Here is an 11469-nt window from a genome sequence, read left to right on the forward strand (position 1 = left end):
TCCACCCCTTAGCGCAGCCTGGCAGTGATTGGCCAGGCTGCGCAAGGGGTCTCGGGGGGGGGGGGGGGGGGGGCCTTTAACGCGGCGGGTGGAGCGGATCGGCTTGTACACGCAGCTGGCAAAGTGCTAGCTGCTTGTAACAAAGCAAAAAGCGGGCAAATCGGCCCACCAGGGGCTGAGGAATCCTCCGCGGCGGCTTAGACCGAGCTCAGCTCGGGCTTACCGCTGAGGAGGTTAAAGAAAGCAGTTGCAGCGCGCAAGCCTAAGAATGTGACTGAACTGGATGCTTTTGCCCATGAAGAATGGGCTAAGATACCCGTAGATCGCTGCAAGACACTTGTGTCAAGCTATGCTTCACGTTTAAAAGCTGTTATAACTGGAAAAGGATGTTGCATTAAGTACTAAGAATGAATGTCACTTGGGGGTTGCATAAAACTGATAATGATGTGAGCACAGAAAAGACATTTGTGGTTATTTCATTATAAATGTTATGTTATATTTGTCTGACTTACAAGTGCCTCTTTGATTTAATTGTAAACAAGATGACTGAAATGATCAAAATCTATGTCAAACTGGCCAAAACACTCAATTTCAGTGGGGGTTGAATAATTTTGAACACAACTGTACATACTAGACATTTGGCTGAGATGGCAGCCTTGGCTGCATTCTATCTGGTTTGTGTATGAGGCTTAAAGGGATACTTAAGTCAAGGAGGAAAAATGAGTTTAACTCACCTGGGGCTTTCCTCAGCCCCCTGCAGCCGATCGGTGCCCTCGCAGCCCCGTTCTGATGCTCCTGGACCCGCCGGCGGCAACTTCCGGTTTCGCCGTCACCGGCCGACAGAGAGCCACTCGCGTTCCCATGCCTGTCGGCTGGTGACGGCGAAACCGGAAGTCGCCGCCGGCGGGTCCAGGAGCATCAGAGTGGGGATGCGAGGGCACCGATCGGCTGCAGGGGGCTGAGGAAAGCCCCAGGTGAGTTAAACTTATTTTCCCCCTTGACTTAACCACCTTAGCGGTATGGACGAGCTCAGCTCGTCCATTACCGCCAGAGGGTGCCGCTCAGGCCCTGCTGGGCCGATTTTTAAAAAAATTAAAAGCAGCACACGCAGCCGGCACTTTGCCAGCCGCGTGTGCTACCTGATCGCCGCCTCAATGCGGCGATCCGCCACGTGCAGCGGCGAAAGAGGGTCCCCCCAGCCGCCCGAGCCCTGCGCAGCCGGAACAAATAGTTCCGGCCAGCGCTAAGGGCTGGATCGGAGGCGGCTGACGTCAGGACGTCGGCTGACGTCCATGATGTCACTCCGCTCGTCGCCATAGCGACGAGGAAAGCCAAACAAGGAAGGCTGCTCATTGCAGCCTTCCTTGTTAATTCTGATCGCCGGAGGCGATCGGAATTACGCTTCAGGAGCGCCCTCTAGTGGGCTTTCATGCAGCCAACTTTTAGTTGGCTGCATGAAATAGTTTTTTTTTAATTTACAAAAAACCCTCCCGCAGCCGCCCTGGCGATCTCAATAGAACGCCAGGGTGGTTAAGTATCCCTCTAAGCTGAGGTCCACATTATGTGATAAAACTTACCAGCGTTCAGCAAACTGTTTCGTCTAGGGTGGACTGACGCTTCTAACTATTTATCAACCTTTTTTGTTTTTCTCCTCTTGATTCAGGCCAAAGGACCGAACAGCATACCATTTATCAGGTCTCTTCTGGACAAACTCAATGCGAATCAGCAAAACATACTGAAGTTCATCGCTTGTAATGAGATCTTCTTAATGCCTGCAACGGTTTTCATGCTGCTTAGGTAACTTTCCCAACTGTCTTAATACTAAGTGCTAATTGTAAACTAAAACATGTGCATTGAGTTCTGTTTTTGTATTGGGATTTTTAATTTCATTATTTAAGTACTGTGCAATACCTACCCTCACTTATTAGTAACAATTACAAAAAATATTGTAACTTTATTGTATGATTTGATGATTTGCACCTCTCATTTAGTTGATTACTTAGTTACTAGTTCAGTTTAAAGGATATGTATCTGCAATTAGAAGGACACAGTATTATCTATGTAGAGATTCTTTATTTCACTATTTATTTTATTTTTTTAGTGGTCAAGGGAGTTTACTCCAGCCATTCATTTACTACAGATTCCTGACCCTTCGCTATTCTTCTAGAAGAAATCCATACTGCCGGTAAGTGATTTATTCCATTCTCTTTGGACTTTGTATTATTTGTACACTAGTCCATGTGTCCTCCTCCTGTCCTACCTGTCGTGTCCTCCTGCCTCCCTTCCTTCGGGTCCTCCTCCTGCCCCCCTTTGGGTCCTCCTCCTGCCCCCCTTTGGGTCCTCCTCCTGCCCCCCTTTGGGTCCTCCTCCTGCCCCCCTTTGGGTCCTCCTCCTGCCTCCCTTTGTGTCCTCCTCCTGCCCCCCCCCCCCTTTGTGTCCTCCTCCTGCCCCCCCTTTGTGTCCTCCTCCTGCCCCCATTTTGTGTCCTTCTCCTGCCCCCCATTTTGTGTCCTCCTCCTGCCCCCCCTTTTGTGTCCTCCTCCTGCCCCCCCTTTTGTGTCCTCCTCCTGCCCCCTCCTTTGTGTTCTCCTCCTGCCCCCCCTTTGTGTCCTCCTCCTGCCCCCCCCCCCCTTGTGCCCTCCTCCTGCCTAACTTTTGTGCCCTCCTCCTGCCTCCCTTTTGTGCCCGCCTCCTGTCTCCCTTTTGTGCCCTCCTCCTGTCTCTCTTTGTGCCCTCCTCCTGCCTCCCCTTTGTGCCCTCCTCCTGCCTCCCCTTTGTGCCCTCCTCCTGCCTCCCCTTTGTGCCCTCCTCCCGTCTCCCTTTGTGGCCTCCTCCTGCCTCCCCTTTGTGTCCTCCTCCTGCCTCCCTTTGTGTCCTCCTCCTGCCTCCCTTTGTGTCCTCCTCCTGCCTCCCTTTGTGTCATCCTCCTGCCTCCCTTTGTGTCCTCCTACTGCCTCCCTTTGTGTCCTCCTCCTGCCTCCCTTTGTGTCCTCCTCCTGCCCCCCCCCCCCCTTTGTGTCCTCCTTTGTGCCCTCCTTTGTGCCCCCCTCCTGCCTCCCTTTGTGCCCTCCTCCTGCCTCCCTTTGTGCCCTCCTCCTGCCTCCCTTTGTGCCCTCCTCCTGCCTCCCTTTGTGCCCTCCTCCTGCCTGCCTTTTGTGCCCTCCTCCTGCCTGCCTTTTGTGCCCTCCTCCTGCCTGCCTTTTGTGCCCTTCTCCTGCCTGCCTTTTGTGCCCTTCTCCTGCCTGCCTTTTGTGCCCTTCTCCTGCCTGCCTTTTGTGCCCTTCTCCTGCCTGCCTTTTGTGCCCTCCTCCTGCCTTCCTTTTGTGCCCTCCTCCTGCCTCCCCTTTGTGCCCTCCTCCTGCCTCCCCTTTGTGCCCTCCTCCTGCCTCCCCTTTGTGCCCTCCTCCTGCCTCCCCTTTGTGCCCTCCTCCTGCTTCCCCTTTGTGCCCTCCTCCTGCCTTCCATTTGTGCCCTCCTCCTGCCTCCCCTTTGTGCCCTCCTCCTGCCTCCCCTTTGTGTCCTCCTCCTGCCTCCCTTTGTGTCTCCCTCCGGTCCCTCTTGTGCCTTGCTCCTGTTCCCCCTTGTGTCCTCCTTCTGTCCCTCTTGTCTCTTTTTTACATGTCCCCCTTTGTGTCCTCCTCTGTGTCCCTCTATTTTTTCCCGTGCCCCTGGTGTTGTCCTGCACTCCCACTGTGTAATGTAAGGCGCTGTACCCAGGTGTATCCCTCACCTGATCCTGGGAGCCTGCTGCGATCAGCGGCTTCTCCTCTCACGCACTCGTTCCCCTAGTGCAGGTTGCGCGTGTAATGAAGTGAGCAGGAAGTGCCAGCACTGGGGGAAGAGTGCGTGAGAGGAGAAGCCGCTGGGCGCTTTGGGCACCCAGGATCAAGTGAGGGATACTAATTACATTACTTAGGGAAAATTGCAGGAGGGCACCAGGTACAGTATAAGGAGTCCCCGACATTGCCACATATCAATCTTAAGTCGGGAACTCACTGTATTTGGACTTTAAAGGGAACCTTAACTGAGAGGGGTATGTATGTTTCCTTTTAAACAATACCAGTTGCTTGTCAGTCCTGCTGCAGTAGTGGCTGAATTACACACCTGAAACAAGCATGCAACTAATCCAGTCTGACTTCAGTCAGAGCACCTGATCTGCATGCTTGTTCAGGGTCTGTGGCTAAAAGTATTAGAGACACAGGATCAGCAGGAGAGTCAGGCAACTGGTATTATTTTAAAAGGAAAAATCCATATCCTTCTCAGTTTAGGTTCCCTTTAAAGAAAAACTCCGACCAAGAATTTAACTTTATCCCAATTAGTAGCTGATACCCCGTTTTACATGAGAAATCTATTCCTTTTCACAAACAGACCATCAGGGGACTCTGTATGATTGATATTGTGGTGAAACCCCTCCCACAAGAAACTCTTGAGTACTTACTCCTGGCAGTTTCCTGTCTGTGAACCTTGCTGCATTGTGGGAAATGGCTGTTTACAGCTGTTTCCCAACTGCCAAAAAACCATGCAGCAGCTACATCACCTGCCAACAGTAAAAATGTCATCTTGGCCAGGAGGCCGCAATAGCAGCATAGGGGGCGATATACAGGCTGGGAACGCGAAGAATCACTCGCGTTCCCATGCCTGTCGGCCGGTGACGGCCAAACCGGAAGTGTTCGCCGGCGGCTCCTGGAGCGTCAGAGCGGGGCTGCGAGAGCACCGATCGGCTGCTGGGGGCTGAGGGAAGCCCCAGGTGAGTAAATCTCATTTTTTACAGTTGACTTAAAGAGAAACTCCAACCTAGAATTGAACTTTATCCCAATCAGTAGCTGATACCCCCTTTTACATGATAAATATAATGCTTTTCACAAACAGACCATCAGGGGGCGCTGTATGACTGATTTTGTGCTGAAACCCCTCCCACAAGAAGCTCTGAGTACCGCGGTACTCTGGGCAAACTGACACAATGTAACAATGTTCACAGACAGGAAATAGCTGTTTACAGCTGTCTCGAACAGCCAAAACAGCTAGGAGCAGCTACATAACCTGCCCACAGTAAAAATGTCACCATGTAATAAATGTCAGAATGTAAATCGGGGAGAGGAAAGATTTTACAATGAGCAAACACTGACTAAATCATTTATACATAATTATGGTAAAAAATGAAGCACTTTTTTTACTACATTATTTTCACTGGAGTTCCTCTTTAAGAATCACTTTAAGATGCAGAAAATATGTTTAACCACATTCTATGAACAAGGCCTAAAGTATTAGTTCAGTTTTATGACAAGTTTGATACTGTACATTTGACAGAAAATATTATTAAATATTTAGTTTAATTGTTTAGTATTTAAAGGAAACCCGAGGTAAAAGTAAACTGAAGAGAAACAATTGGATCTATCATCCTAATCCTAAAAATGACTTTTTGGGAGAATTCTGCAGTTTTATTTTTTTGTGTATCGGCTAAAAAAAGAATGTTTACTGTTATACTGTCTCATATGCTGACCCAGTGTACCAGAAGCTAAAATATATAAACTCTTGACCTTTTTTATCTACCCTCTGCTCTCAGAAGCTGTTTTCTGCCAGGAAGGCATTTTATGGCTGTAATTCCTCATCAATGAGGGTTCCTACTCTATAGTCTGACTTAGTTTCTCTCAAGTCGAGACTATCACCTGCATACCTAAATGTAACTCTTTCTGGCAGAACAAGAAAAAGGAACACAGCCTAGTTATTTGTATGCTTAGCGCTGTACATACACTTCTGTCATGTTACATGTCACCTCAGGAATCCTTTAAGGGCTCGTTCCCACTGTTGCGACGCGATTTCGGCCGCATTCCGACGCTTGTAAAAACGCATGCGGATGCGTTTCCACATGCGTTTTTACCCGCGATTTCGCATGCGATTTCGCATGGCACCCTTAACCATGACACTGCCAGGGCTAAATAAAATTGAAAAAGGTGCGAAATCGCACGCGAAATCGCGGGTAAAAACGCATGTAACAAACGCATGCGTTTTTACTATTAAATACATTAGCGGCGATTCGCACGGATTCCCGACGCAGGCGAAATCGTTGGCTCTTTTGTGCGTTTTTTTCACGCTGAAAAAAACGCACCTCAACAACGCTACAGTGGTGCGGATCTGCATGCGTTGGACGCATGCAGATTCGCGATAGTGGAAACGAGCCCTTAAAGTATACCAGGGTGGAACTAGGAAATTAGTTCTTACTTAGAGAGATTTTACTTTAGACCATAAAGGCCTCAATTTGCTAAGCTTTATCAAACACTTTAGCAAACGTTTGATAATTTACCTTGTGGGTAAAATCTAATTTTGAATTCACTAAGGTGTTATAGGTTTATTGAACGTTTTATCGATAAAACATTCGATAAATATATAACATGTTAGTGAATTCAAAATTAGATTTTACTCATGAGGAAAATTATCAAAGGTTTGATAAAGTGTTTGATAAAGCTTAGTGAATTAAGGGCCAATGTGGGGGGAAGTGGTGTGGGCCAGGAAGGGGAGGGGACAGTGTCTGGACATACAGGCCCCTGCACAGTGAGGGGAGGAAGTATGGCAGTCTGCTGGGAGGATCTTACAACCAGGTAACTGTAAGAAGAAATTTATTTTAAAGATTTTTGTCAAAGTAATATAGTATTTTACTAGAGCAAAATGTGGTGTTTTGAAAATAGGCTGCTAATGAAGTCTATATTGTGTTCAATTTTCTCTTTCCAGGACGCTGTTCACAGAGCTGAGGATTATTTTAGAGCACCTTGTCATGAAGCCAGCATGCCCGGACTTTATCCGAAGACTGTGTCTCAGCAGTATCGCTTTTATCAGTAGGCTGGCGCCGACTGTTGCATAACTTATTCTTAATTAAATTATACAATATGTATGTAAATGAGCATTAGCAGCTGGTATTTCTGCTGTGTGTATGATAATCCAGGTTTTACAGTTACTGCAACCTGCCGTCTTCCAGACCGATCCATACAAACAATGCTCCTTATGCCTTTTTTTTATACATCTTGTTACAGTTTCTTAGCCCTCCTTTCCGTGACCAGTCAGTAACTCTAGACTTCATGTGTTCAGAAAAAGATGGAAATATGGTACCTAACCTGCTTGAGCTCTATCAGGGATAATATCTTTCAGTGATCGCCTTAGAGAATCGCAGCCCATGAGCTGCACAAATGCACAAAGACCAATTCATCAGGAATAGACTGCTTGCGAAGGAACAATAGAGAAATCTAAATGTTTAGTCCTAATTTTACAGGAACAGATTAGAGTAATTATTGCATAAATTAAACGGATGTGAAATCATGGTTTTGTTTCCATTTGTATTCTCTTTGTATGAAGACTGCCATTAAAGTGTATATAGAGTAGTCAGCACGAAGAAGATTTTAGAGGTTTGTTTGTTGTTTTTTTTGTTGTTTTGTTTTTTAAAGTCTACCTGAGATCTCAAAAAAATTGAATATATACCAGCCCCCTTCAGGTTTATCGGTCCCTTGCTGTCCTCCCAGGCCGCCTGGATCCTCTGCTAGGTGCTCGTGTTATACAGCCAGTTGGTAAAAGCGCAGTCCGGCTGCGTGTTCCCCATCGTACTCCAGGTGTCGGGAACGCAATAGGGTGCACCCACGGCCGATCCTTGCATACTCATTTCCTTTCAATGGGATGAATTACCCTTGCTTGCCTATTGGAGGACCCAGGTGGCCTGAGAGGACAGTAAATGACCAATAAGCCTGAAGGGGGCTGGAGGAAGCCCCAGGTATGTATATATTTTTTTGTTTTGTGTGATCTCGGGTTTCCTTTAATTTTGTTGGGGGGAGGGGGGCATCTAGCTTTGAGACATCTCCAAACCATTGTAATTTTTTTTTTTTCAGTATGTTTTTCAATGCATAAAGTATAACAGAAACTCAATAAAATTCGAACAATGACCAATTTAATTATGTGTGATATTCTGACTTAATTGTTTTAAAGGTCTGTTTGGAAAGTGGTAAAAAAATTTTGCTGTAAATACTAGTACTATAATATAGTACTATAAATATACTAATAGTACTAGAAATACTCTAAAATTACTAAAATAATGATTCATTTAAAGGGGTTCTGTTGAGGGTTTAAAAAAAAAACAAAAAAAGTGCCACTTACCTGGGGCTTCTATTGGCCCCCTGCAGCTGGAATGTCCCGCAACATCCTCCTATGATCCCCTGTTCCCTGCCGCCGGTCTGGTCTACTTATTCGTGTGGCTGTGCGCATGAGCTTACTGCGCAGTACAGAAAAAGTTTGTACTGCGCCTGCGCAGTAAGCTCCTGCTGACTGCACACGGCTGCGCTGCCGCACTTCTATTTCTCTAGTTAGATGAATCGCTAGAGATTTTAAAAGCTCTTGCTAATGCTTTGCTATGTGAATTTACAAAATCGCATAGCTGCAGTGTGAACACAGCATAACATTAGCAAGAGCTTTTAAAATTACAAAGCACTTAGAAAAGCTCTTGCAGTGTGAACAAGCCCTAAAGCACACCTGTTTGCTACAGCCTTTTGTGGATACTTACCTCAGGAGGGGGACGCCTTAGGATCCTGGAGAGGCTTTCCCTGTCCTTAGTCAGGTCGATCCATCAATGAGACCCCCAAAGCATGGCCACACTGCACCTGTGAAGTAGCACGGACCTGCTCTGGCTAAAAGCCGAGCCTGATCAGCGCTACTGCACAGGCACAGATGGCTTGGACATGTGCAGTGGCACAGACCTGATCGGGCTTTGCTTTTTCGGCTGAAGCCTGAGTGGGTCCGTGTTATCGTGCATGAGCAAGCTTGTGTACAATCAGTTTTTCGTGGGTCTCAATGCTATAACTGGTCTTCCAGACGCTTCCCCCTCCCGAGGTGAGTACTCCAATGGGAGGACTTTTTTTTTCCCCTACAGGTACACTTTAAATGCAATCTCGTGAAAGTTTTGGAAAAATAACAAAAAAGGTGAAATAACACGTTCTTCCCATCTTCAGCTGTTCTTCAACACAACAGCTTTTCCTTTCTTTTCAGGGTAATAGATTTGGGGGTTTTTAAACTCTAAAGGTGGCTATACACCTTACAATTTTTTTTTAAATATCTGTTCAAGAATAGCAATCAATTTTTCTGACTGATTGTAACAATTCAAAAATCTGACCAATGTACCACACACCTATGTTAAATTTTTTCCCCAATCATGAATAAAATAATTGAAAGCTCAGAAAAAATTGATTGGAACTGTACATGAAGTAATTGACAATCCATCACACACCATACAATTCTTGATAAAGTTGGTCTGAAACTTCCAACATGTCCAATCTCCAAAAATCGGGAAATTCAATCAGAACAAAGAAAAGCTCTGAATTTTTCAGGACAACCGATCAAAATTATTGAATTGGCGAAAAATTGGATCTTTTATTTGTATGGTGTGTGGCCACCTTAAAGAGGAACTTCAGCCTAAACAAACATACTGTCATTAAGTTACATTAGTTATGTTAATTAGAATAGATAGGTAATATAATCTCTTACCCACCCTTTTTTAAAAGAACAGGCAAATGTTTGTGATTCATGGGGGCTGCCATCTTTGTCATGGGGGCAGCCATCTTTTTGGTTGAAAGGAGGTGACAAGGAGCAGGAGACACAGTTCCAACTGTCCTGTGTCCTGATAACCCCTCCCAGCTGCACGCGCTAGGCTTCAAATGTCAAATTCAAAATGTAAAAAAAAAAAATTGCACCAAAACAGCAGAACGAGAGCAACAACATCAGAAATCCCATCATGCTTTGCACAGCATCAGGGGAAAAAAGCCCGGGCAGTTTTCTTCTGTGCAGCTAAAAATGAGGCTTGTATAAGAGAAACAAAGTTCTGATGCTGTGAAACTGTTAAAGAAACACCAATCCTTTTCAGTGCTGCTGAGTCGATTTTTAGTCCGGAGGTTCACTTTAAAGAAAACCTGTAACTAAAAAAAAAATTCCCCTGGGGGGTACTCGCTTTGGGTGGGGGAAGCCTTTGGATCCTATCGAGGCTTCCCCCATCCTCCTGTGTCCCACGGCAGTCTCACTGTGCCCCTCCGAACAGCGGGGATGTAAATACTTACCTTCCCGGCTCCAGCACAGGCACAGTATCGGCTCTCTGCTCGGAGATGGGCGGAAATAGCCGATCGCTGTTGGGACGAAGTCTCCTGTGCCTGCATAGTAGAGCGGACCCGACAGAGATCGGCCATTTCCGTGCTGAGAACGCAACGGCGCCACCCGCTGGAGCAAGGCAAGGTAAATATATCAAGCCTTGTCGAGCGAGGATTGAGGCAGACTTTGTGGGAGCCAGCGTTGGATTGCCTACAGGGGAGGGGGAAGCCTCATTGGGACCCCAAGGTTTCCCCCTCCTTAGTTAAGTACCCCCCCAGGGGACGTTTTATTTAATACAGAGTCTCTTTAAAGGGACTCCGAGCTCATCTAAAAAATAAAAGTTGTACTCACCAGGGGCTTTCTCCAGCCCAGTGCTGGTCGGGAGGTCCCACGCCGGCGTCCTGGCTCCTCTCCTTCTCCCCGCTCCGGAATGGCTGACAGGCCGCAGCCCGGGCGACACTCTCCCGAGTGTCGGGCTGCTCCTTCCAGATATGACGCGGATTACGTCACACGTCGGCCGCCTCGCGTCATCACGGCGGCCGGCGTGAAAGTACTGCGCATGCGCAATTAAAGCGCGCATGCGCAGTACTTTCACGCCGGCCGCCGTGATGACGCGAGGCGGCCGGCGTGTGACGTAATCCGCGTCCATATGCGGAAGGAGCAGCCCGACACTCGGGAGAGTGTCGCCCGGGCTGCGGCCTGTCAGCCATTCCGGAGCGGGGAGAAGGAGAGGAGCCAGGACGCCGGCGTGGGACCTCCCGACCAGCACTGGGCTGGAGAAAGCCTCAGGTGAGTACAACTTTCATTTTTTTGATGAGCTCGAAGTCACTTTAAGAGTTATATAAATGGAAATTGCTAAAAAGTTTTAGAAATGGCAAAAATTTATTTTCCCCAGTAATTTTGTAGCACATGCACATGGAGACAGCTATCTCTTGAATGCAGTGTGCATCAACACTTCCTCTCTGCACTAAACATCTTATCAGTCTGCCCTTCTGTGCTTATGTGTCCTGCGTCCAGGCAGGACAGTGCTGCTTCTGAAGGATTAATCATGCCTGCTGTTACAGGGAAGAGATCCCAAAGGAAGGTACACCAAGGTATGGAGGAAGTCTGGCATCTCCACAACGCATCCTGCAATTATGGGAACATCCCTACTTGCTTCCTTTCCCCATCACTAAAGAAATATATAGCAGTGGTGATGGTACAGAGGGTGCACAACTAGTCTAGGATGTTGGGGACATTGCGAGGCTAAACCAGCAAGCTCTAAGACGAGTAGTGTATTCCTCTTACGATCTCTATTAGAGCTTTCGTTGTGGTTCTGGGGGTTGTTAGTGTGAAGTGCTATTAAAATGTATCTATTATTTA

General features: G+C 47.1%; 1 protein-coding gene across 1 annotated transcript in view; it reads left to right on the plus strand.

Moving 5' to 3' along the window:
• TMEM33 (transmembrane protein 33) overlaps window positions 1-7931 on the plus strand; it is a 38299-nt gene extending 30368 nt beyond the window's left edge. The window contains exons 6-8 of the mRNA XM_068268153.1: window positions 1664-1797; window positions 2102-2185; window positions 6727-7931. Of these exons, the coding sequence (XP_068124254.1) occupies window positions 1664-1797; window positions 2102-2185; window positions 6727-6856 (348 nt within the window). The 3' untranslated portion in view covers window positions 6857-7931. The remainder of the gene's footprint in view (window positions 1-1663; window positions 1798-2101; window positions 2186-6726) is intronic.
• The last annotated feature ends 3538 nt before the right edge of the window (window positions 7932-11469 follow it).

The sequence above is a fragment of the Hyperolius riggenbachi genome, chromosome 1 (assembly GCF_040937935.1).
Source record: "Hyperolius riggenbachi isolate aHypRig1 chromosome 1, aHypRig1.pri, whole genome shotgun sequence".
Taxonomy (NCBI): Eukaryota; Metazoa; Chordata; class Amphibia; order Anura; family Hyperoliidae; genus Hyperolius; species Hyperolius riggenbachi.